At 47.1% G+C, this 27,647-nt stretch overlaps 1 protein-coding gene across 1 annotated transcript in view; it reads left to right on the top strand.

The window, feature by feature from the left end:
* The window catches only part of RTTN (rotatin), a 2,784,523-nt gene that overhangs the window by 1,516,901 nt on the left and 1,239,975 nt on the right, over nt 1-27,647 (top strand). Inside the window, exon 27 of the mRNA XM_069620779.1 lies at nt 9,365-9,509. Within this exon, the coding sequence (XP_069476880.1) occupies nt 9,365-9,509 (145 nt within the window). The remainder of the gene's footprint in view (nt 1-9,364; nt 9,510-27,647) is intronic.

A 27,647-nucleotide genomic window follows, 5' to 3' on the forward strand; every position in this document is an offset into this window, starting at 1 on the left:
TGGGACTTGTAGACCCTTTCAACAAAGTTAGTTTTTTCAACTTCTGCAATTTGACAAACAGTCATCAAAAGTGGAATTACGGGGAATGTTAAACATGGGGGCTTCCCAGTTTTTCTGGATTGGTACCCCCACCCCATGTGATCCTCCTGCAGTACACCACCCCCAGGATCAGGAAGCGTTTGCCTTTCCCTGGCCACATGAGGGAGGGCCCCCGACCAGGTTTCTGGGAGGAATCGTCATGGATGCATCACATTTGGCTGTTCCTCTGCTAGTCTTGGATGACTTGCACCACTCCTCAATGCACAATTCTTCCGACCCATTTTCATTACTCCCTTTCTGGGCGAACTCTTTGAAAAGCTGGCCATCTCACAGCTTAACCTTCATTCTGATTCTGTTGGCTGTCTCCACGACCACCAGTCAGGCTTCAGAGCTGCCAGAAGCACGGAAACTGCACTCCTGAACATCCGTGAAGACCTTCTCTCCAACCTTGACTCTAGCATTCCCTCTGTCCTCATCCTACTCGATCTCTCTTCTGCCTTTGACACAGTCAACCATATTATCATGCTGAACTGTCTGCGTGATAACCTGGGTATCACCGATCTGGCTCTGGCCTGTCTGACCTCTTTCCTCTCTGATCGACCCTCCCAGGTCATATTGGGGTCCTTCTCATCATCTATCTCCCTCTCTACCTGTGGTGTTCCTCAGGGGTCTAACCTCTCGCCCTGGTTTTTCAACCAATACCTGGCAACTCTCGCCCACTGCATTGCCATTTTCTGCTCAAATTTCCAGTGTTATGCTGACGACACAACTCATTTTCAGGTTGCCCTCGACCACCTCCTCTCCCATCTCTGACTGCCTCACTGCCATTCAAAATTGGTGTTCCGCCAATGGTCTTTGCCTGAACGCCAGCAAAACTGAGATCCTCCTCATCGGCACACCTTCTCCATCCTTTCCCCTCACTCTCTGGCCGGCCTCGCTTGGCCCTCCTCCTACACTCACCTGCGTGGCTAAGAATCTCGGGGTCATCTTTGATTCCACACTTTCCTTCTCCGCCCACATCTCTGATGTCTCTAAAAAATCAAACTTCCTACTGCTCCTCCTCAGAGATACTCTACCCTTCCTCTCCTTCACCCAGAAGCTCAGTGTCTGCCAAGCTCTGGTTCTCTCTGGGTTGGACTATTGTAACAGCCTCTTTCTAAACCTACCTGCCTCTGCCCTCTGCAACAAATCCAGAACAGAACTGTGAGACTTGTCCTTGGCCTCAAGCCCTGGGATCTTATCTCTCCAGCTCTGAAATCTCTCCATTGGCTCCCAGTGGATGCAAGGATTAAATTCAAAACCCTCTGCATTGTCCACAAGGCCTTCTGGGGCCGGGGTCCAAAATACCTTCAGCTATCCCTCCGCAAATACCTCCCCTCCCGAGCTCTTCGCTCCTCTACCTCAAACTCCCTCAAGGTCAGTTGTTTTTCAAAGAATCTGCAACAGCCTACATGCCACTCTAAAACTTGAGGCGAACCATCTCTGGTTCTGCAAACACCTCAAGACCTTCCTCTTTGCTTCTTTCTTCGCCCACCCTCTCCCCTGCTTATCTGTTCTCTTCTGGCACTGTGCATCTGGCCACCCTCTTTTCCGCCTGGCCCAGGAACCTGCTCACCCTGCCACCCGCACTGCCTCCGGCCCCCTCCTTGCACTGGGTTCTGTATCTGTACCCATACAGTCCCCCTCGCCCCCCTCTTTTTCTTCATGCACTTATCAGTCCTACCGTGTCTGCTGCTTTAAACCCAGCACTTGCTGGCTGCACTTCCACTGTTTGTTGCCTTTACTATTTATTTATTATTTATCTGTTTTCAGCTCCGGACTTTCTACTTCTCCCCCTTCGACGCACTTTTCCCCTCTCCCTCTCCCATGCACTTGCACGTTCTCAATGTCACTGGGCCTAGTAAGTACGTTGTTTTGTTCTCCCTTGTTCCCTTCCCTTGTCGCGCTCTGAAACACTTTGTGTACGAGCGCGATAGAAATAAAATATCATATCCTAACATATCATACCCAACGCTTCTTTCAAACTATTTCTTCATCCATATCACGTGCAGCATCCAAAGTAGCCAAGTACGCCCTTAGTTTGGTCCATATATCTTTAGGCCTACTAGTCAGTGTTAATTGCATTGCATACTTTTCCGTTTGATCATAGCAATATACCAAATCCCTTAACCAAGTCTCTGTTTTTGGCTGGACCTTTCCAGCCCATCGTATTGCCACACATCCTCTATTCACCATTTTTGCAAAATTCAAAAACCGCAACAGATTTGTCTTTGAATAGGCCCAGTAACCAAGACTTTTGGTCTTTGTCTGCCCATTATTTTTTAATGTAGTGTCTTTATCCCCAGGCCTGAATGATTGTAGGCGTATGCAGCCACTAGGTGTAAAACGTCTGCATGATCTTTCCTGCATCTAGGAAAGCTATCGGCTACTGCTGGAATTCGCTTGTGGAGTGCAGGAAGAGTGTAGTATAATTGGTGAAGGTATTTAAAATAGATTAGTTTGTGTCCTTGATTAAACGAGATTTGGCTTCACTGTTGGCAGGCCCAATTCCATTCTGAGGGTTGACCGAGCGTGGTATCCCACTTGCGCCTGGACGGTGGCTCCTGCACTCCCCTTGAACTCTGGACCCTATAATATATGTTAGACCGCATATGAACACTCATTTTCTACATTAACAATTTCAGATGTTTTTGGTTTACGTTGGAAGCTTGTAAAGGCTTTCTTGAGTACTGTTTTCAACCTGTAATACAGGAAGATAGTTAGGCTGTTTACCGCTTTTGCTTACTTCTTCGAGAGGAACAAGCTCTCCTTCCTGGAATAGGTTCTCTATAGTGGACTACCCAGTCTACTGAAGGGTACTTGTACTTGCTTTTCGGACATAAGTATTCCTGGATTGTTATACAATGGGAGCAGTGGTGAGTATGGTATGTCTATTCCAGTAGCTCTAACAGCTTGGTGAAGAGCTCAGCGGGTTATGGCTCAGAGTGGAGATGGGCCACAAGCCACCCCTACTGTGTGCAGTAGTCCATTATATTCACTGTACGATTTTACAGCATAACTTGCCTGAGCCATTCAAAATATTTGCTGTATGTCTGAGACTGATAGCCCTCTCTTCTCATATGGCAGTGTCAGCATCGAGTAGGATATTCCAGCAGCTTTGTGTGCCTTTATCAATTTAAGGTGAATCGCTCTGACACATCGGAAGTACAGTGGGGGAAACATTGGTATGTTTTGCTATATATATATAGAGTGATTTGGGAAGGATCACCATTTTATGGGACGGGCAGCTGTATCCACCTCTCAATTTTTCACTCCAGGCTTTTTAGTGGTTTAATGAAGTTCTCTTCATACAATATATTGAGGTCGATGGTCCCCATTATTCCTAAATATTTAATTTTGCGCTGCTGGCAGATAAACACCAGGTCTTCACCCCGATATTTCCACTTTGGGAGTAAGCGGCAGCAGCTCATATTTCTCCCAGTTAATTTTAAGCCCCAATAGTTTACCATATTCATTTATGTCCAGCATAATAATAGTAAGATTGTCCCTTGGATCTATTATAAAATGAAGCGTGTCGTCGGCTTACAACAAAACTATGGAAGATTTGTCTTGGATCTGTACCCGGCTTTGCCAGTGATATTCCTGCAGCCTGCAAGCTAATGGGTCTACGTCAAGCTCTAATAGGAGTTGGGAGATTGGACATTCCTGCAGTGTCCCTCCCACCCCCCATAGAATCTGAAAGGGGTGGAGGGTGTGCAGTTTGTACCCACTGTTGCCTTAGGGGTGGAATACAGGAGTCTAGCTGTGTTGACAAAGCCATCCCTATTCCCACCGTATGTAGCAGCTTGATCAGGTATGGCCACTCTATAGAGTCGTTGTCCTAGGTGGCCAACGCTGTTGGGGCTTTGGGGTCCACCCGATGGAACAAGGTGAAGAGTGTATGTAGGTTGTGCTTTGTGGCCCTCCCTGGGATAAGGATGCACTCAATGATCTGGTTTGACCAGCTGTGGCATCAATTTAAGTAGGCTGCTGGACAGAATTGTGCCTATATCCTATTTTCAGTGTTTAATAATTGTATGATTTACACTGTTCATCCGGTTTATCCGGCTTAGAGAGCAGGGTAATAAGCGTGGTTCTAGTGGATTCCAGGAGCACAACAGTCTCAGGCGAGTAGTCCTAGTCTTTTCAAAATAAGAAGCTAATGCATCTATGTAAGACATGTAGCACTCTGCCATGAGTCCACCAGTCCTTTGGGCCTTTCCGTTGGGGAGAGATTGTTTTTCCTCTATTATCTCCTCCACAGTAGTTTCATAATGCTTGCTCATAAGAGAAGTGCTGCAGGCTAACTTTATTCAAGAGTATAATTAAGTCAATGTTATCGACTGCGTTTTGGATGTATTCAATTCCTGATAGTCTAGGAAGGCAGCATTAATATCGGCCTCATTCATACAACTAGCACCTGCCTGATTCCATGCTACCTTATTGGTGTGCTGGCCTTTTTCTTGCCCAATCAGCCTTGCCAGCAGTTACACCAGCCCGTCTTTCTAGCCATACCTCCTAACCTGCATGTTTCCTTCCAGGTAACGAGTTTCCCTGGTGACTGGTTCTTGGAAGGCCGTAAGCTGCTCTTAGATTTCTCCCAGCATTCTCTCATTGCAGTGTTTAACCTACCATTTCTAGCTTTTTGATATTCCCCTCGATCTGTGCCAGTTCCCTTTTTATCTCTTTAAGGATACCATTCTCTCGCAGGATATTGATGATGCCTTTGATGAAACATTTAAAAGCCTCCCAAACTATGCAAATACTCCTAAAAAGTTTCTGTTCAAAATATACCATGAAATTCTGCCTGTTTTCCTCCTCCAGTAGTGCCTCACTTTTTAATCTTCAGGGCTTCATGGCAGTTGGACGAGCTGGAGGGAAATGTCATCACCACCGGAGCATGATCAGATAACCTTCTTGGGAGGATCTTTCATGGCTCCACCGAGTTCAATTTGTGCTGATCATAAAGATCTCTATTTGTGTGTGAACATTGTGGACAGTTCATTATTATGAATATTTACACTTCTGGGGGTGGCAGTGACGTCTTACATCAGTGAGAGTGTGTACTTGGTCAATGTCTAGCCAGGAGTGTGTGCCGCACGTGGTAGAGGTCTGTCTTTGGAGGATGATCTGTCTAATGCAAGATTCAAAATCTTGTTGCAGTCACCTTCCTATATGGTAACCTCAATAAGTGCAGGATTATGCAGGTTAGGGGCATACGCTTTTAGTAGTACTATGCCTTTCCAACATAGAGCCTCCATCAGCAATTCCTGGAACCTTATGTGAATGAAGAATACTCCCTGTTTGCGCTCCAGGAAGGAGCAGTCTTTTTCCGACTGCCTGTGTTTAGGTGGATCTACTGCACCATAAAGATGTCAATGCTATGTCTTTTAGAATATTTTTAAATCTGACTGGCCTTTCTGTTGTCTTTCACACCTCTTATGTTCAAAGTAATTATTGTTAGTGACTTTGTGATTGTACCCTTACCAATGCTTCGGGATCATTGCTTATGTTGTGTGCATCCAAATGCATTGTCACTCTGTCGCTGCTCCCTGAAGCCCCAAACTTATGACTGCATAAAACGCTATCAACTCTTTGAATCCTTAAGATATTCCTCCCAGCAAGCACCTTCCCTTGAAGGCCCCCAGTTGTAAATGCTCCACCCACGCCGGTTCCCAAACCTAACCAGCACACCCCAATCGCCATCGGAACAAAAATACAGAAATATATATGTAAGGTTTCATGCCCTAGGGCCAGATAGGCCACCATCTGGTCATAGAGGCCGCTGTGCAGGCTTATTCAGGTCATGAACATGTGCTTCCACCGGGACACAGCTGACCATTATTTGGGGGTAATGTGGCTAGCTGCCTCCCCTCCACTGAATGTCAGCCGACGTTGTCCAGTGATGCGTCCTCCAATGAGATCCCCAGACAGCCTTTCTCATACCCTTGACTCTCCTTACAGCATAGTCTTCTGCCCGTGCTGGGTCCGTGAAGCAGTAACTCTTAGTTTGGCAGGGTAATACATGGTATACCACAGTCCAGTTCTCTGAAGGATGTCCTTCACCTTTGGAAAATTCCTTCTGGCCTCCTGCACAACTGGGCTGAAATCAGAGAATAATGACGGCCTGATGGAGCTGTCTTATAGAGTTTTCTTCTCCTTGGCGGTGGCGAAGAGTACCTACCAGTCTCTGAAGTTCAGTACCCGGATGATCATTGGGCACAGCAGAGCCCTCACGAGCTTCCGTGCCATCAGCGACCTGTCTGTCTGCTCTACAATTAAATGTTGCGACACCGGAAGATCATCTTGTGTTTTCATAAGCAGTTTCTCAACTAATTTCTCCATGATGCCCCAATTCCTTCCATCTAGAGGAGAGCCCCGCCCAGCTCCTTCCTCAATTGATCAGTGCCGTCTTCCATCTTGCTTATTCGGGCCTTTGCCTCGGTGACCCCATGACCCAATTTTTCCATTTGGATCATTGAGGTGTCATCTTTACCAAACAAGAAGTCCAGCTTCTGGCCCATAGTATCAATGCTTTCCTACAGAGCCAGAGCTATTGGTAGGGATGCCAAATTATCAAGTTAAATGAGCTGCTTGCTATCCTCTGAGTCTGTATCCTTTGCAGGCTCTTCATTCATCCGTTGCTGTGTGAGTGGCGTGCCCGTGAAGGAATCAATTTTCACCTGCTTCTTATTGCCCATTCCAGCAGACCGGCTCTGTGTTGTAGAAGTGTTCAGGAGCAGTGGGTCCTCCCTCTACCTCACCACTTTGTATTCTTGCCCAAGGACAGCCAACTGCACCCGGTGCAGGGCTCCGGAGGCCGCCCAAGCAGCACGCAGCTCCCAGTCCAAGCTCTGGGGCTGGGCTGCTACTGGGGGTGGGGCAGTGGTTGCGGGGGCGATATCTGTGTCTCGCAATCTGTGTCTCTTCCCCCTTTCCGCTCTGTCCCAGTCCACCTATCCTGTGGCGTTCCTCAGGGATCAGCTCTATCCCCTATTCTATTCAATATCTTTATAAAATACCCCCTTTTCCTCATGGGTTTCGCTTCTATTCCTACGCAGATGACACCCAGATTTTGGTCCGTCTTGGCCTAACTAAAACCGAAACAGCATCTCGCCTTAGGCATTGTCTCGAGGAATTGGGCATATGGATGTCACAAAATTGGCTGAAACTTAACGTTAGTAAAACAGAAGTTCTCGTTGTAGGCACTTCCAATCCACAATCCTTCTGGACCACTGAGTTTTGGTCTCCCTCCCTCGGTCCCTTTTCCTTTACCGATATCATCGGTACCTAACCTTGGCATGTAGATCTCAGCCGCACTGACTATGGATGAACAGGTCAGCGCGGTATGTAAATCTGGCCATTTTAAACTTGGGATCAGACGAAAGGTTCTCCCGTTTATTCCAGCCATCAACCAGGCTCCTGTAGTCGCGGCTCTGGTGCTGAGCGTGCTGGATTATTGCAATTAGCTCTATATGGCGCAACCCCCCCGCCCCCACCACCTGACAGGGCAGCTTCAGCTCCTGCAGAACGTTGCTGCCAGATCCATTCTCCATCCCCCTTTTGGCGCCCACATGACCCCTCTGCTGCGCCAGCTGCACTGGCTGCCAGTTGCCCAGCGAATTATGTTTAAGTCAATGTGCATGGTGCACAGGGCCTTCTATGGTGTTGCCGAGTACCTGCAGGCTAAATTCCCTCGCTACCAACCCACTCGCGCTCTCTGCTCTCAAGGGACTTGTCGACTGCTGGTACCCTGCTTTAGATTTGCTCGCAAAGGTGACCGTGCGTTCTCGGTAGCGGCGGCGGATGAATTGAGTTATCTGCCTCTACCCCTGCGTGAGACTATAGACCATCTTACTTTCCGGCGCAACCTGAAAACGTTACTGTTTTAAATACGTTCTCTGCTTCCCGTTGGCTTCTTTCTCCGCCTCTCTCCTAGCGCCATGATACCTACGGGTGGCCGTGCGCTTGATAAATCTCAAGCTGATCAGTCTGCTTCATAACCAAGGCCGGGGATGTGTGATCGAGCACTGCTGGGGACCACTGCACCTATGAAAAGGGTGGCGTGGTGCACAGCCGCTGCCTCTCTCTCTCTCTCTGTGATCCTTGGAGTTCCAGATGTATATGTCAGGCCGCCACCTTCGTCCCCCCCCCCCCCCCCCCCCCCGGGGTACCAGAGGGCCGCTGTCACAGGTTTCCCCCTTTCTCACCTGTTTTCACTTCTTGATGGACTCTTTAGGAGGAGTTTTCTTCCATACGGTACTGGTCTTGTACAAGCCCGCTCAGCCGTCTTCGGCTTCCAGTGTTCATTCAGCTTCGATGTCCGGGATCAATAGGAAACTCCAGGAAGTCCAGGATAAGGAGAAGGTGCACGGAATCCGGGAAGAAGGCTGAAAAAGAAGGAGAAAGGATAGTAGGGGAAAGCGAAGGATCCGAGAACCAGGAAACAGAGTTCCGCGAAGCAAACTACGTAGCACACGTCTAGCCACAGCTAACAGTAGCATTGAGACGCGCGGGGCCGCAGGGGTGTGGCTAATTTATAGAACGTGCTGCATCGGGCGTGAAGGCTGGTAAGCAGCGTTCTGTGCTTACGGCCATGTTGGAAGTACAACAGAGTGTAAGCCCCGACGTGTCAAGGACCAGGAGGCCCAGAAGGGGCGTGTCCGATGGTTCATGACAGCCGCTGCACCAGATAGTGGACCAGAGCACTCCCCAGCACCTTTGACGTTGAGTTGGCTTCCTGTTGGGACTGCTTGCTGGCTATATTTTTAAAGTATTTGATGCCTGCTGCAGAGCGCCTTTAGTCGGCAGCCATCTTAGATGATGCGCTCTAGTGCATGTCCCCACCCTGTTGCTTTTCGTGCTGCAGGGGAGAAGGCTTTTGTCCTGGTTCAATTTGGAGATAAAGGGTGGAACTGAGGTCATGGTGTGCTCTCTATGTACCCTGTACGCAGTCACTTACTTACTGTCGAAGAGAGCCACTGCAGAACGACACTTAACCGCCTGCAGGGAAAAAGAGTGTTGCTTTGCCAGCTAGCACAAAAATCTGTGGAAGGAACCATCCATGAGAAATAAATTAACAATGGTAAGTAATTGTTTCTTAAGGTCATTCCTTCCTTTGTTATTAATCCTTCAGTGCCTCAAACACATGGCTTGGATTTGATTCCCTTCTGATCAAGCATATAAATTTGCTGTAGGTAAAATGTCATCCTTGTCAGCTATGAATAAGAGTGTAAGCATTTTTAGTGCATTGCCTATTAAATCCTTGTTTATCTTTGTAATGAAGATTTTGGCAGGTGCTTCCTGCTAGCATAGAAGATGAGAAGCTTCTGGCTGATGTAATCAGTTTTCTAAACAAGCTGCTACGGGAGCAAAGGAAAACCTCTGATGTGGATGATCTGAAATGGATTCTAGAGCGTCTTCTCAAACTGGTAAGGATAAAGTTGTTTATAGGGACATTTTATAGTTTTAGAAATGTGTAAAACAAATGAGTATGGATGGGGAGGGATTGACAGAGCACTTGAGACATAGGATATCTGGTCAACACCTTTATGTACTATTATCTGCAGGTTGGGGTTATGAGTAATGCCTATACATGTGTGAAAAGTAGTAGTAGAAAAGGACGGTCTTTCCAGCTCTGTTATGTAGATGGCGCCTGTGGCAGAATGTGATTAAAACAGTGGGTGGGGGGGGGAAGAAGAGACTGGTTGGATCTAGGGTTCAGTTTAACTTTACAGTTTACTTTCTGGTGGGATACTGGATTGGCTGAACCCCTACAGGGCCTTAGGTTATCCAGATGCACCTCGAAAGGGATAGTTTCAGTGAACAGTGTCATGAAAGACGTGCTACAAAACAAGTGCAAGGGTTATTCTAATAGAACCTAATGTCCAAAACCAGTTCCCTAACTACTTTCCAGTGTTTTATTGCCCAGTACATTACTTTTGAATTCTTGCCTTCTTCTCTGAATATCTCCTGATTGCCAGTATTGTCACTCGCTGACCGTCCAATAAGATCCTGGGTTCCTCTGTGTAGACACAACACTAACATACCAACAACTACTAATTTCTCCCCACTGTTTGGGTACTTGTCAGGCTGCAGTTTAACTCATCCACCAGCCAAGGGTTGCCCTCCTGGGCTTGAGATCAAAACAGGCTATGTCTTTTTCTTTGGATCACTAGCATTTGCCAGGATCTGGGTTCCCGGCATGCTAAAAGCGAAGATTCTTTCCTCTGTGGTCTCTGGCTGTAGCTAGGTGCTGCGCTACTACCCTGAGCAGTCATTTTACAGCATGCTCTCCTTATTTTTTTATCTTATGTCATGGATGTCTCTGATGTGAGTTAATGGGAAGCATTTATGGAGCCAGCTGCTTCCCCCACCGACTGGAGCTCGTTCATCATTTATTTTGTGACAGTCATGTATCCCACAACACCTCAGGCTTTAAGTGCTGTACAAAGCACAATTAACAAAACATCAAGTGCAAAACACAATTAACAATCTCATAAATACACAGTAACTAAATTCATCAACGACAATAGCCATGTAGAAGCAAGATACACAACATCTAATACACACCAAAATCCTGAATGCAACACATCTGGCTATACATATGTGCTCCAAAAAATGAAAAATTGCAATGATAATAGGAATTTGGTTGCTCTGAAATAGTCGTTGCTAAAAGGCGTACTCAAGCTATGTTCTCATCTCCCTAACAAAGCAGTGGTCAATGGGCCCTTTCAGAGAACCCAGCAATTCACAATCTATATACAGATTGTGTACAGTCTCATTATAGCTCTTACACACCCTGCAGATTCTTAGACTGTTAGTTTTTTCCCCTTGCCCCCATTTTACCTCTATTGGGGAGCAAGTTCAACCTGAATTTCATAAAGTGCTTTGCTACACCTTGCTAGGCCAATTTATACAATATATTTGTAATTTCTTATTCACAGGGAACATTTGTGTAGAATCTGCTAATGAATGCTTGCTTTCTAGATGTGCATAATTGCATTAACATTCCCAAAGCTCTAGTTTATGGAAGACCATCTTCCTAAAAACTGCTGTATTATCTAGTGATTCAACTAAGACATTCAACATACATATAAAATGTTTACAATCACTCATAAATTGATTAAGTGAAACACACAAACTCTGAGTAACAATAGCATTTAAAGCGCCACAGATAGATGAATCATGTCCTTGATACATAATCATCCCAAACACCATAATTTTCCTCTTCATGACAAATATGCAAAGAGAATTTAAAGCCAGTTCTAGATGTACTATTTGGACCTGAGTTCACTACAGCAGCCCCCACAAACATTTTTAATACAAAACAGTCTATCATCATCAGCTCCTTCCATTCCATCCGTATCAGAGTCCAAACCATAGATTAATATGGGAATACATTTAGAACAATATAGTGGCAGTAGTGGAAGCCATGAATACTGCCCATTATTTCGTTTGAAATTTTTCACTTTGGAGATTAGAGTTGTGAGGAACCTGAGGGTATCCTCCCATCCTACTCCCCCTAGATCTTCCTCTCAGGTGGCCAGGTTTCACTCTTGGATCCCGATCCTGGAGGTGGATATGTGAGGGAGGATCACCTGGGTGGGGGGACCTTGGGGAGTGGGAAGAGGAAGTCTTTGGGCGAGACATGGTATCCCCCTTTCCCTTGTCAAAATGAACCCTACCCTCCCCCTGCCTTCATAGGTTGTCAGTCTTTACCTCTTTCCTACACACAAAATGTCCCACAATCATTTTCCTTTAAGACTGGGATGAGGAGGAGGCAACTAGGAGTTATGCACACTTCTATTCATTCACACCACTTTGGTACTGAGTCGAGGAAGAGGATTGTGGAGGAATACCATTGCCATAGCCAGGCATGTCCCCAAATAGATTAATCTATAGTCAGGCAAAGGACTTGCACCTACAATCTATTAAGGAGCCACAAGTGTATAAAATTGGAGACCAGATGAGAAACCCGCCTGGAGAGACGGATGAGGCTGGAAGATGTGGAGCAGGCTGCAGAGGGGATGGCAAGAAGGACACTGTGTGCTGCAAAAGGGTGAGAGAAACGCTGGGGCCTGAGCGGGCCACTAGAGGGTCGAGACACCTGCAGTGCCGTGTGGGACACAGAGGGCTCCAGACTGCAGCAGGCGGCAAGCACTGCTCGCCGGAGTTCCCGTAAAGCCCAACCGGAGCGAGAAGAAACCGAACAGGAGAATGAAGGAGAAGCAGCATTCTGGTGAGTGTAAGAAAGGGAACACTCATACCGGGCCGCTCCAGGGGCTGGAAATGAGCATATGAAAATGCAGAATTAACTGAAACTTATGATAAATCAGTTTGTATACCGAATTGAGGAAATGTTGAATACCGAACAAGTTGCAAAGTATTTTTAAGAATGCAACCAGTATTATTGAATACCGAACTAAAGGAAAGATATGAAAAGTATATGCATATACAGCACGAGTGAAAAGCAAAATGGTGAGCACTTATGAACAAAGTCAAAAGCAAGTGATGAGCATTATTGGACAATGTGAAAGCAAGGTGGTGGAAAAGATTGAACACCACAGAATGAGTTGTGTGAAAGGCACATTGTGGCAAAGCCAAGAGACTGCCAAGGAGAAACCGAATTGAACGTGGACGGATGACACACGTTCAGAGAGAGAGAACCTGTGTTGGCAAGAAAGCCCAAAGAGAACATATCAGCATAACAAAGTGTCAAGTGTTATCAGTTGCGTGACCTGTAATGGGTGGACTATGTGGTCCGACAACTGCGACTAGACTGAGTGACCCCTACTTGTAAAGAACCAAGGAAAGCCAAGATACAGAAGCTGTGATATAGAACTAGTGCTGAAGTGATTGAAGAAAAGAACAATCAGTGTGAACTATTGAAAGGCCTATATGGTTACAAAGTTAAACTGGAATTGTTATTGAAAGCCAAGAGATTTGAACTGATTGTAGTTTTGAAGCTGGAAAAGCTGACTACTTGGGGAAGGGAACCCCAGGACTTTGTGAACTGAGTTGAACTCTTGGGGAAGGGAACCGCAAGGCATTTTGGAACTGTTTTGTACTTGGGAAAGTGGAAGCTGGAAAGCAAGCCAGTATCTGCACAGATATACAATGTGTAGGGATGTCAGCAACAAAAGAAACAGCTGACATCCCTACACATTGTATATCTTTAGTTCTAAGGGCAAGTATATGTTTTATATACAGACTTTTTTGTTGAACTTAATGACACAGACTTAGTTTCTTTCGGTAGGGAAATCCCATCATAGGGCAAGTTAGGCCTTACTCCATCCTGACATTTAAGAAAAATGAGCCATTTCATTTAGAAAAGTGAATCTGTTGTCAGTGTCTTACTTCGTGATGCCTTCATAGAGGGTAAACATTATGTTTTAGGCTTTTTTGCAAACTTATCGGACAAGCGGTTGTACTGATGCGAAAGCCCAAATATTTAAACACATCCACCACCTCAACTTTACTACCATTAACTCACAAGTCTGGTTTTGATATTTTCTCATGCATAATCATTATTTTGGTCTTCTCTAAATTCAGAATCCTCAGTGCATTTTCTTCTGCACCTTTCTAACAGCATCCAGACGTCTTTGTTGGCCAAAAGGCGTTTTGTCAATTAAAATCTAATAGTCAGCATAAGCCAACCAAAGGAACTGTAAGGAAGGCATAGTATTAAACGGTAAGATAGACACACGTGATCACAGTTCAAGGGTGTTTATTGAACTTCAGTTGGGTTTGAAAAACACCTTTCGAATGGATTGTGTCCTCCCACGTATTCCTCATCTTTGATATGCATATCTCGCCAGCTTTGCTGCTTCGGAAAACATTGTCTCAGCAGAGGGTGCTGTAGTCTATGCTGTGGCTCGATGTCTCTCGAGGGCTTCCGTCGAAAGTCAACGACAGTACAAATAGCTTGTGCGGCACCCGTTGGCTTCAGTTCCCTTTTTCCGAAAATGTTCACTTCGAGTACTAACAGCGCGCTTCGTTTTTCTGTCAAAAAATGTTTTCATCTTTTACCCTTTCGACCCCGAAGTCGGGATTTAAGAAAAGTTATGACTGCGGGACGAAGATGTCCATAACCGATCCTCACCACTTCTGCCAGTGGTGTCTGGGCTCTGTGCACCGTACCAATGACTGCAGATCCTGTCAGTCCATGACAGAAAAAGCTCTCCGGGAACGCAGAGGTCCACTGGCAGTGGGGAGGGCTGCTTTGAAGTCTACTTTGAAGAAGGAAAATAAGTCTGGGGAGTCTAGAGACGGCACTCGGTGTAAAAGATCGAAGAGGTCCCGGTCGAGTAGTCGATCGTGGCAGTCTTCATCTTCTTCATTGAAGAAGAGACACCATAGGTCTCCCTCTTCATCATCTGATTCCTCAACCGAGGTAATCAAGTGCCTGACAAAATTGGATTCCCCACGTTAATGGGATGCCTTTAGAGTGGAAATGATGCAGATTTTTAAAAATGTGCCCTCAATCCCATCGAAAGAATCGCATAAGAGCCATGCCCCGGTTACGCCTTCGGACGACTCAGGGAAGTCGAAGGCTACATCGAGGCCGAGCAGTAAGCCGGCTGTACGTCGAGAGAATACCTGAAGAGCTCATTAACCAAGAGTCAAGAATGAAAGACCTTTGTGCCTCCCTCCAGTCTGCTAGTAGAATTGCCACTTTGACAGAATTGGAGTTTGGCAGGCCTGACACCTCGGAACAAGCAGATTCTAATTACAGAAATCTCATGAATAGGGTCACAGAATATATGGGTTGGAGTAGTTTTTCCCGGCAAATGAGCAGGATGACATGACGCACATCCTAGACCAGGGACCGCAGAAGGACCCAATCTTACCCTTCCATAAGGCCCTTCAGTGGAAGGTTGTTGCCAATTGGGAAGCTCCAGAATCTGGACCTGCTGTGAACAGAAACTTCTCTAGGAATTATAGACCCTCTAGCAGCGACCCAGACTACCTCACCAAGCAACCTACGCCTGTGAGTTTGGTAGTTCAGGCTGCCACTTCATCCAAACAATCTGCCTTTCCTCTATCCCCCCGGATAGAGATGACAAAAAGGTAGATGCATGGGCTTGCAAGTTTTCACATCAGGCAGCATGGCCTTGAAGTCTACCAATTTCACCTGCACCTTGTCTAGATGTTCTTATACCCTGTGGGACTGTGTTGCCATGGCGGCTGATAACATCCCGGAAGGCAAAGAAAGAGACGGCTTCCTGGCTCTAGTAAAGGATTGAAAGGAGGCAATTGTGGAGTGACTCCAGTCAGGATTGGATACTGTTTTAATACAACATTGTATTGGTTTTTGGAAACACAAAACAAACAGCCTCATACAGCGGGGTAAACAAAACTTCCCATACCCGCCCGCCAACAACTCCCCGCTGTGGTCCCTTACCAACAAGCTTCAAAACATGCCACAACATTTTGTCCCTTTCGTATTACACCCACCAGTTCATTTGCAAGTCTCTGGATAGCGTAACTGTACAGTATTATAAATTATTTTTAGTGCGCCTCTTCCCAGCTTTGTTATATTTTTTGCTCTTTTTCTGGGCACCCCCTGGCAGTATAAACTTTTTTCCATCGCGATGAAGATATCCACATCCATTGTTCAAGGCTAGGTGGCCTCTCGGAGCCCCAAAGTTGTGCTATGTTCCTTTTAAGTATCACTGTGATGGTAAATAAGAACGCTCTCTCATACCTCGTTAGTTCAGCGTCTCCTTCTATCCCCAGCAGTAATTGCTTTGGATTTACAAGTATCCTCTTGCCCATTACCCTTGACAGTTCATCACAGCACTGTTGCCAGTATTGTTGAATGATGGCACAGTCCCACAGAATATGATAATAGGAGCCTTCCTCCCTCTTAGATCGCAAACAGTATGGATTCGTAGCCTTTCCCTACTTGAACAGTGCCAGCCTTGGGTAATAAATCCTATGTAGTATCTTCAGTTGAATTAATCTAAGGCTGGAGGAGATAGCTGATTCTCTGGGGTACATCAACGCAGTCACCCATTCCTCTGGGAGTATATCACCTACCTCCCTCTCCCACTTGGCTTTCAGGCTCGACAGCTCTTTCGTAGCAAAGGAGTTAATAGCACTGTACATAGTCGATGTGACTTTCTGTTTAAGCAGTTCTGGGAATACATTACGTTCTAGTGGAGAGTAATCAGGTATGTCACTCAGTTCAGGGAGATGAGCCTGCAACGCATGTTTGAGCTGGATATAGTGGTATTGTTTTTTGGGTGGGAGTGCGAAGGTGGCAGCTAGATCCGCAAATGCTATTATCACATTTTCTTTCATCACATCGACAATTTTCGTAATACCTAGTTGGGCCCATGCTTGCCATTTAGGGAGTTTGTTCACCTCCGGGAGATGTCTGTTGTTCCAGAGTGGTTGTGCTAGAGTTAGTTTTTTTATCCCAACCTAGGTACTTATGTGTATCTGCCCAGACTAGGGTTATATGCAACAACATGGATGGGTCTAGCGGGTCGCTCTTTTTTCCGGTAGAGGAGGCTCACGATGGGTCTTTCCTGTGCGTCGGTGTCCTGTACTATGTTATGCGGTAGAGTCGTAGCCCCATGCAATTTATCATTCACTATTGCCATTTGACTGGCCCAGTAGTAGGTCTGCAGCCGGGGGAGTCCAATCCCGCCCTCCCATATGGATCTTTGTAGGGTAGTAAGTGCCATTCGTGGGTGCCCCCCTTTGCATAACAAACTCCTAAGTGTTTGATCTATTTTATGGAACTCACTGTGTGCTTTTGGTAGTGGTGCATTTTGTAGTACGTAGAGAAAACGGGGAAGGGCCATCATTTTGAAAAGTGTCGCGCGTCCCAGTAATGTGAGTTGTAGGGACATCCAGTGGCCAAGATCATCCTTGAACCTGGTCGCACTGGATGTAAGTTTTTCCCCACATAGTCCGTTAGTTTGTGTGTGATTTGTATACCGAGGTATCTAAATTGTTCCCTTTCAATACGGTAGGGGCACACGTCTGGTATTGCAATATCTATATACTTCACCGGGAATAGTATGGACTTTGACCAGTTGACGCGGAGTCCGCTGAACGCGCCATATCTCTCTAGTAAATGCGACACAACGGGACAGGAAACTCGCGGGTCCGCCAGATAAATTAACAGATCATCCGCGTATAAAGACACTCTGTCTTCCCAGCCGTCCGCCCACCTGAAGCCGCTCCATGTTTGCGTGGATCTTGACAGGATTGCTAAAGGTTCGATTGCTAACGCAAAAATCAAAGCTGACAGGGGGCAGCCTTGTCGCGTTCCTTTACCTAGCTGGAAGTGTTCGGAAGTATACCCATTAACTCTAGTTACATACATGCCAACATTATTTGACCAGAAATCTGTAGGAATCTTAAAGTTTCAAAAATAGTCAGGTGAGGAGGTAATGATAGGAATAGGGCGCGTCAGCAGCCCATTGTCATTGAATGAGCCCGCCGCTGCGAGTGCATTCAATGACAATGAGACGCCTGCCACGCCTTCTGCCATCACGCCAGCTCGGGGGAGCCCTTGAAAGACTCACCCGAGTTGACGTGGTGGGGGGCTAATGGCGCCTTTTGTGAAAGGCACCCGCGGCGGAGGGGGCGCCCTTAGCTCACCGCCGCGGGCGCCTTTTACATCAAAGGCCTGCATGCTGCGCCTTCTCCCGCTATGCCAGCTCGGGGAAGTCCTTGAAAGACTCTCCCCGAGCTGGCGTGGTGGGGGGCTAATGACCCCTTTTGCCAAAGGCACCCGCAGCGGAGGGGCGCTTTTAGCCCACCGCTGTGGGTGCCTTTGACATTAAAAGCCTGCATGCCGCGCCTTCTCCCGCTACGCCAGCTCGGGGGAGCCCTTGAAAGACTCCCCCGAGCTGGCGTGGGCAAAAGAAAAATGTAAATTATAATAATTTTTTTTTTTTTAACAAAAAAAATCAGTATTTGTTATCCAAAAATCGGTAGGCGGTAGGACTTCTTAAAAAGCGGTATCCTACCGCCTAAATCGGTAGAGTTGGCAAGTATGTAGTTACTGCTACTGGAAGGTGGTATAGTAGTTTAACCCAACTCATGAAGTAAGGGCCTATGCCCATTCGTCGCATAATTTCCCAAATTGCCTCCCAGTGCACAGAATCGAAAGCGTTTTCGTAATTTATGGACAGTAGGGCTAGGGAGTTTGGTAGCTTGGGTGTTTTTTCTAGTGCTGTGTGTAATCTATATATATTTAGCCTGGTGGATCTTTGTGGAATAAATCCACATTGGTCTGGGTGGACTAGTGTGTGTATGACTCGCTGCAGCCGATTGGCCAGTACTTTCGCCAGTATTTTGGCCTCGCAGTTTATAAGAGAGATGGGTCTGTAGGAACTGCACTTGTCAGGTGGCTTATCTGTTTTTAGTAAAACTATTATTGTAGCTTTTCTGAGGTCTGGGGGGAGGCAACCCTGCGAGCCCGAGTGTTGAAAGAGGCGCAGTAGTTGAGGAGAGATTATGTTTACACCTATTTTTTTCCATATTTCGACAGGAAAGCCGTTCGGGTCTGGGGGTCTTCCCTGACTGGAGTTCTGACATTGCACATGTTACTTCTTCCTCTGTAATTTCTTGTTCTAGTAGGACCGCCTGTTGCTCATCTAGGGTAGGAAGGGTAATTTCTTCCGATATATCGGTCGGTGGCGGTGCAGGTGGTGCACTTTACAGTTCAGTGTAATATTTAGCAAATCCATCCGCTATGTCCTGGTCTGTTACTAGTGGGTCTTGTTCTTCTGTTGTTCGTTTCCTAACTTGGGTGAGGCCTAAATCCCTGCACTCCAACCATGCCAGAATTTTCCCTGCCTTGTCCCCAGTTTCATATATTTTCGTTCGCATTGCTGCATGCGCTTGTTTTGCATTGTCTCAGGCTATGTGCTGTAGCTGTTTTTGTGCTAACTGCAGTGCACTTTGTGTCTCTGGTAGGTCATGGGCCAGGTGAGCAAATTCTGCATTCCGTACCTTGGCTTCAGCTGCATGTATCGCTTCAAGGTGTTAATTCTTGTGGGCTGCAGTCCAGGCTATGATTTCACCCCTTAATACTGCTTTTAGTGCCTCCCACAGCGTTGTTGGGCTGTCCACAGAGTCAGTATTTATTTCAAAGTATGTTTCTGTAACCTTTTGTATGTGTTCCACCAATTTGGGAAATCCCAGGTAGTAACCATTCAGTCTCCAACTGGGTGGGGGGAGTGGCCTGCTAGTCTTAATCGTTAACATGAGTGGGGAATGCTCTGAAATACCTCTGGGGAGCAGTTGTGCGTCACACGCCTCATGTATGTTACACATTGTTAGGAAGAAGTAATCCAACCTGGATAGCGAAGCATGTGCACCGGAGTGGTACGAATATTACCTTGTGTTGGGATCTCCATGCATCATGTAACCCCAGTGCATTGGTAAATGTGGCGATTTAGTGCTTATGTCTGGATTTCTGGATCGTACATGTGTCCTATCCAACTGTGTGTTCATGACTTAGTTAAAGTCTCCTCCAATCAATGTAAGGCCTTCAGTGTTGTCAACAATTAAAGGGATGGTCTAGTAAAAATTTGTATTTAAAAAATAGATAGGCAACATAAAAAAAATACTAGCATTCTCCATTTTAAAACTTCCTATGTAGAATTTTGAGCTATTCAAAAGCGACCGCAAACATAAATACAACGTTTTTAAAGCTGCGGTTTTATTTCTAAGTTTTCCGGGCTCCTCCAGCCCGGAAAACTTAGGAAAAAAAACGCAGCTAGTGCTTATTTTTAAAAAATAAATAAATAGCACTTACCAAGATTCAGCTGCAGCTTTCCTGCTCTGGTCTCCGGTCCCTGTCCTCCGCCTACAGCACTAATGAAGGGAAAGCCACCCAGCGGTATCCTTTGTTTACTACAGTTGGCTGGCTTTTCCTTCATTAGTGCCGCAAAAGCCAGCACAGGAGGGCCTCCATTTCACAAAATGGATGCGCCCATGTGCTTGCTTTTGCGAATTTTGAGCTTGAATAACTCAAAATTTTACATAGGTAGTTTTAAAATGGAGAATGCTAGTATTTTTTTTTTATGTTGCCTATCTATTTTTTAAATAAAAATGTTTACTAGACCATCCCTTTAAGGGTGTAATATCGTTAGTCAGGGGTGTTAGGAGGTTAGGTGGTGCATATACAGTGCGTTCCCAAAGGGTTCCTGTCGTGTGTACATATATACCTCCCTGGTCCTGGGTGACTGCAGTGGGGCTATAGGGGAGCCTTTTGTGTACTTGGATTAATACCCCACGTGATCCCATGGTGAATCCGGCATGAAAGGCTTGTCAGTAGTTTGTGCGTCTAAACAATGTGCATCTTGTGCCCGCCAGATGTGTCTCTGTTACGAAGGCCACATCTGGTGAGTGACGGTTCAGTGCTTTTAGGACTAGGGGTGTTTTAATACTATTTCCGAGCCCATTAACGTTCCATGTCATCACCCGGATGGCTCTGCTTTTAACTACGATGGTGCTCTGCGTCATGTAACTTGTGCATGTGTGGTATCAGAATATTGTATATCTAAGAGTGTTCCATGATCCGCCAACCCGGGCAGGGATTGAGCTGGATCGTACATCTGGTGGTTCAATGTAGGGATTTGTTTGCTCCTTCGTTCCATGGGGGTCATACGCGAGGGAGTTATTGCTATGTGCTTCTTGAACTTGGTGCAACTTTTAACATAACAACTCTCACCCTCCCACCCACACCCTATACTCCACCCAACCTGAAGCATCTGTCGCCCAATACAACAATCAAACACCTTGTCAAACGGACAGGTAACTCATTAACTAATAACCTTTACCCAAGTCTCTGTGCTCCTGCTTTAACCAATCTCCAACTGTCTTACTTTGGTTGTTCCGTTGCCAAACTGACTGTTCGTGGTCACAGTCTAAATTTAAGTTCAAGTTCCTGGGAGGTGGCCTCAGACGGCCACCGTTGCTATGTTGTTTTCGTGATATTATTTGTGGCTTGGGGTGAGAGTGCATCATCCTGGCTGGTGCTCGGCGGGCTCCACTGCTTGTTCTAGAGCCACTGGTTCCATGTCCGCCGGGGGTCTCGGTCCGGCCGGGGCCGGGGTCTACCTTCCTGTCTCCTTGGTTGCGCCGACCAGTCGCCCTCAATGTGGGTCTCCGCCCATTTCCAGGCCTCCTTAGAGTCAGTGAAGTGTGTGGTCGTACCTTTATGATAAATCTTGAGCTGAGCTGGAAATAGCAGTCCAAATTTCACTTTCATGAGGGATAGCTGCCGCTTCAGTGGTTCAAATGATTGTCTTGCGCGTTGCACTTCTTTCGTGTAATCAGGGAAGAAGGCTATCCGGGAGCCATTATAAGTGACCGTTCCCTTCGCACGGGCCATCTGGAGCAGCGCATCCCTATCACGATAATTAAGGAGCTTAGCAATTACAGTCCTGGGCGGCATTCCTGGGATGGGCTTGCCAGAAGGTATCCTGTGGGCACGTTCTACTGAGAAGAATTTGGAAAAGGAATGTGGGTCATAAATGTCCGCTAGCCACTGTTCCAGGAACAGTTCCATGCTCGGTCCCTCCGTCCCCTCTGGGATTCAAAGGATACGCACGTTGTTGCGGCGAGACCTGCCCTCTCCCTCATCCACTCTGGCCTCCAGGGTCTTCAACCAGCGCAATGTCTGTGACAATTGTTGGTTAATATTGCTAATGTTGTCCTCTGTACCCGAGATGCGTTGTTCCGCTTCCCCCATGCGGGAAGTGAGTTTTTGCAGGTCATGGCGGAGGAAGGACACATCCGCCGCTATACTGTCTATTTTCATTTTCACGGAGGTGCGGGAACACGCAATGGCCGCCATTATATCTTTGAGAGAGGGCGTCCTCCGCGTCTGGAGAGTTTGACAGCGGTGCTTGATCCGTCGGTTGAGATGTCGTGGCGAAAGCATATTGGTCCATTCTGCTTTGTATGCTCGATTTCCGCGGTTTCTTTCCCCATTCTGTAGCGTGAGAGGTGGCGGTATAGTGTGTGGGAGCTAGCTCTATTATACTCTAACTGATTTCACAGGTATTACTTAGATATGCGATTGCTATGCTGGCTGAAATGTGCCGCCGCGCCCCCGCAGGGGGCCTCCTGTGAGTCCGCCTTGGCAGTGTCTGGTCCAGGCGCTGTCTAACCACCTCTCCCTAATGGGGGATGTCACCCACACTACCCCTGTGCCTGCACACCCTGACTGGGGCGAAGTGGGTTTAACGCTTCGTGCTTCTGGTGCAATTCCGTGCCTGTTTCGCTTCTCGGTAGCTGCCGAGGTAGGAGTTGTGTTTGAATACTTTCAGGAGTGTCCCTGTAGGCGCCGGTTCCGGATCTATTGTTGCCTCTCTGCCCAGTCCACGGGATGCAGATTTTCACCAGTTCTCCCCGCGGGGCGGGGGGGCGAGGATAGGATCGGCCGTGGGCCGCAAAACCAGTGACACTCACGGGGGGAGGCTGCTTCGCGCCGACTTGTCTCTTGCTTCGTCCCCAGAGCGGAGTCGAAAGGATGTTCTCCGGTCCGGGGGATCGCGCACTCCAGCTGGGGGAAGGGGAGGATCCATCCGCTCCCTCTCGGAACATGCGTCCCTTCCTACCTTCTTTCCGCTCCACATATCGCCCGCCACTCCCGCTGCTCCTAGCGTCTCTCCCTCGGTCCTGCACCGCAGCTCCGTGTACGTTGCCTGCCTCCTCGGTGTTGGGCACACTAACCGGGCGACAGCACAGCCACGTTCCCAGCCCCTTCATGGACGCCGCAGCTCTCTTCTGCAGCTCCACTAAGTCGCGGCGGCCATCTTGGTTTCACGCTTTCGTGCCCAATCGGGTTTCGTTGTCGTCGAATATCTCGGTGAGAGGCTGGTTTTCTGCTTTCCAGCTCTGTGTATCTGTGCCGCACCTTGTCCTCTTTGCCACAGATGTGTTTGAAGCCAAATATGTTCCACCGAAAAGGATGTTTAAACAGGATTTTGTCGGCAGCCGTTGGAGCTCCAAGGACTCACGTCCTACCTGCTCGCATGCTGGCCACTCCCCCCAGGATTTGATACTGTTGACAGCATCAGCAGATCCATGGCTGCAACACCGTACTACGCAGGTTTGCGTGGCTGAGAAAGTCGGGTTTGCACGGCATGTGCAGGCCAGACTGCTCAACATGCCCTTCGATGGCTCGAGGTTGTTCGGCAGCAAGGCGGATGAGAGTCTGGAGAAGCTGCAGACCTCCAAGGCGGCGGCTAAGTCCCTTAGCGCCTCCATTCGACACCCTCAACAACCCTATTCAGGCTCATCTTCCTGGAGGGGTCGTTCTTTTCGTTTCGGTTCCTCATTGGTAGAGGAAGAGGACAGGCCAGACAAAGGGGGCAAAAAAGATATTAGCTCGTGGAGGATGGGGAAGGGGTGCTAAATTAGCCCCAGCAGCTGCAACTTTACCCTCAGCCACTGCTAAGCCTCTCTGAGGCCTTAACCGACAAAACCCTGGTGGGAAGCAGAATTTCTCAGCATCTGAATGAATGACGGGGCATTACTTTAGATACTTGGGCACTAGAAACGGTAGCCCAAGGTTACTGCCTTACTTTTCAAAGAAGGCCTCGAGATCATCCACCGGGATAAAACTCTGTCAAAATTCCAGATCCGCTCCTTGTGCAGGAAATCCTAACCTTGCTAGAGAAAGTTGCAATAGAACATCTACCTGTAGCGGAGAGGAACAAGGGTTGGTATTCCCCCCTACTTTCTCATTCCCAAGAAGGATGGATTGAGACCCATTTTGTACTTAAGAAACTTGAACAAGTTCCTCAGGAAGGACATGTTCAAGATGGATACCCTTTCTCAGATCCTTCAGGCTCTCCAACTCCAAGACTGGTTGGTATCATTGGACCTTCAGGATGCTTACTTTCATGTGCCAATCCATCTCAAGCACAGAAAGTACCTGAGGTTTGCGGTTGTCGGTTCTCATGATCATTTTTGAGTTCTGCCATTCAGCCTGACCTCCGCCCGAGGGTTTTCACCAAGTTGATGGCGGTAGTGGCAGCGAGTCTCAGGAGAGGAAAGATTTCCATCTACCCCTACCTGGACGATTGGCTGATCAGTGCTTGTTCACCTGAACAAGGCCAGGAACATCTCCGTATCACCTGCCACTCCAGAGACTGGGCTTCTAACTCAATTACAAGAAGTCCCATATGATACCATTCCAAAGACTCCAACTCATCGGAGCAGTCCTGCATACTTCCTCGGGGGAAGGCCTTGCCTCCTGAGGTGAGAGCTCAATACATTCTGCAGATAACAAGGGAAGGCCTTGCCTCCTGAGGTGAGAGCTCAATACATTCTGCAGATAACAAAATTACAGAATGGCCAGCATCTGCCGGCCTTTGGTTTTCTGAGGTTGCTCGGCCTCATGGCATTCTGCATTTTCTGGTGCCAGAGGCACAATTGAGAATTAGATCCCTTCAATGGGCCCTCAAGACTCAATGGTCCCAATTCTCACGGAATATTTCAGATCAATTGAAAGTTCAGAGAAGAGTTGCTCAGAACCTTCTTTGGTGGGCTTGCAAAGACAACATTCTCAAGGGAGAATCTTTTTGGTAACCATGGCCGGAGATAATGGTAGTGACGGACGCCTCACTCACGGGGTGGGGAGCCCACACCAACGAGCTGACAATCAGCAGTCATTGGTCTCCATCGGAGAACAAACTACACATCAACCTTTTCGAGCTGAGGGCAATCAGACTAGCACTGAAGGCCTTCCTGCCCTCTGTACGGGGAAAGAATATCCTGATAATGACGGACAACACAGTGGCCATGTAGGGTCACTACCACTGTGCAGAGAGGTAATGCATCTCTGGTTCTGGGCAATACAAGAAGGAATCTCTGTCGACAGTTTACCTAGCCAGAGAGCAGAACATGGCAGGACACTCGGCTCTTTCTCTCTTTCTCCTCCTTCACATCTGACATCCACTCCACTCTTTCTTCCTGCCTTACTGCTATTAAGTCATGGATGAGTTCTCATTTTCTCACCTTAAACACCGGAAAGATTAAAGTTCTTTTCTTACCTGCCAATGTTCTTCCAGCTCCGTCTCCTCCTCCCTCTCCTCTTTCCTCCCTCAAATCTGTTGATTTCCCCTACTGCACGCAATTTGTCTTTACCTTGACTCAAATTTTTCTTTCACTCATATCTCGCTCACCTCTCGCGCCTGTCGTTTTCACCTCTACAATATTCGTAAAATTCACCCTTTTTTCTTACTTTTCATGCCACTAAGCTCTTGGTTTCTTCACTAATCTTTTCTCTGCTTTTCTACTGCTCTGTTCTACTTTTTGGCCTTCCTTCCTCTCGCCTAGCCCCTCTTAGATCAATCTATCATTCCGCCATTCTGTCACTTTGCTTACTTTCCTATCGTGACTCAATCTCCTCTTCTCTTGACTCTCTTGGATGGCTTTCCTTTCATTCTCAGCTCAAATTCAATTTCCTCTGTTTAGTATTCAAATCTCTTTATGGTCTTGCCCCCGATTACCTTGCTTCTCTTCTCTCATTCTATTCTCCTCCTCTGCCCCTCTCCGCTCTGCTGGACTCTTCCTACTTACTGTTCCTCGTGCCCCTTGTTCACAATATCGCTTTTGATCTTTTCAACTGCTTCCTCCTTTTCACTGGAATCTCCTTCCTCCATCTCTCCGTTCGATAACCTCCTAATCTGTTTCGCTCTTCCTTAAAAAGTCACTTACTTCAGTCACCTGTCTGATTTTTACTGGCTGATCTTGAACACAATTGTTTATGCTGATTTTATTGCACTGCTGATTGCTCTTTGTGAAGCCCTTTGGTAAAAAGCGCTATATAAAATACTAATAAAATAGAAAATACGGTGGTGGATGCTCTGAGCAGGCAGAGCACAGTCTCCCATGAGTGGGAACTAGCTTAGGAAGTCCTTCAGGAGATCTTCACCCTTTGGGGAACTCCTCAAGTGGATCTGTTTGCGACCGGTACCAACCGAAGGTGCAAACTGTATTGGTCAAGGGAATTTTCCCCAAGAGGAGCTCTAGAAGACGCGTCCATGGTGGACTGGGAATTTCCACTCCTATACGCGTTTCCTCCAGTCCCTGTCATTCCTCACGTCATCAGGAGGTTGAGAAAGTTCGGGAAATCCATGATCCTAATTGTTCCTGATTGGGCCAGGAGGACGTTGTACCCGGAACTCATGGACATGTCCAACTGCCCTCCAATACGTCCTCCACAAAGAGAGGATCTTCTCTCGCGAGAGGAGGGTCGGGTTCTCCATCCAGAGGTCAAGACACTCAACCTTCACGCATGGTTTCTGAGAGGCTGAGATACAAGGATTGGGACTTTCCGGGTGACGTAATGGAGATTTTGCTTTCGGCCAGAAGGCCAGCGCCCTAATCCTTGTACCGATGTCGTTGGAATAAGTTCAGTAACTGGTGCAAGGACAAGAATGTGGATCCTTTCCTATGTGGCACTCCTATAGTGCTTTCTTTTCTATTACATTTGGCTAATCTGGGGCTCCAGATTGGGACCATAAAGGGATACCTAGCAGCTCTTTCTATTTTTAAGCGCTCCTCTGAAGGGGTCACCTTTTTCAAAATATCCTTAATTTGTCATTTTCTGAAGGGGCTTACTAATGTGTATCCCCCGGTTCCCTTCAATGTCCCGGCTTGGGATTTAAACTTGGTTTTGAAATGTCTAACTTGTATCCCTTTCGAGCCTTTACATTTGCGCCCGTTAATGCTCTTAACTTTGATAATTGCCCTACTTGTTGCATTAACATCAGCCCCAAGGGTAAGTGACTTGCAGGCTCTTTCATGCAAGCCTCCTCATACTACGTTCTATAAGGATAAGAGTAAAATCATAATTCCTACCGAAAGTAGTCTCTGACTTCCATCTGTCGCAGGAGATAACGCTACCAACTTACTACCCTCCTCCTCTTTTGGGCAAAGAGGAAGAGAGACTGCATAGGCTATACCCAAAAAGGGCTCTAAGCTTTTATATTGCAAGAATGGCAACATTTCGACCCAATGATTAACGTTGTGTGGGATATACCGGTCCCAAATTGGGCCTAGCAGTAACTAAACAAACCATATCCAGGTGGATCACACCCGCTATTGGAGAATGCTATAGACTTGCGGGAAACGACCCGACGGAAGGGCTTCAAGCTCATTCCACTAGGGGCATGGCGTCTTCCGCGGCTCTCCGAAGGGGTGTCCCTATAAATGACTTCTGCTCAGCGGCAATTTGGTCGTCCATTCATACATTTGTCAAGCATTACTGCTTGGACTCCTCCTCCACTCAAGGAGGTGTCTTTGTTAAGGCAGACCTCCATTCGATTCATGATTAGATTAATTAGTACTCCCTCCTTCAAATTGTCACTGCTTTGGGAGTCAAAGATGAGTAATACGTGGGAGGACACAATCCATTCGAAGAACAAGTTGCTTACCCCTGGTAACGTTCTTTCGACTGGACATTCTTCCCACGTATTCCTCATTGCTCCACCCAGCCTATCCCACCGTACAATGTATGTGTATTACACTCTGCGTTTCCGGAGAGCTTGCGGTCTGGGGTACGCCCGGTTTGT

This window comes from Ambystoma mexicanum, chromosome 5q (assembly GCF_040938575.1).
Source record: "Ambystoma mexicanum isolate Mex_15411 chromosome 5q, UKY_AmexF1_1, whole genome shotgun sequence".
NCBI classification, from domain to species: domain Eukaryota; kingdom Metazoa; phylum Chordata; class Amphibia; order Caudata; family Ambystomatidae; genus Ambystoma; species Ambystoma mexicanum.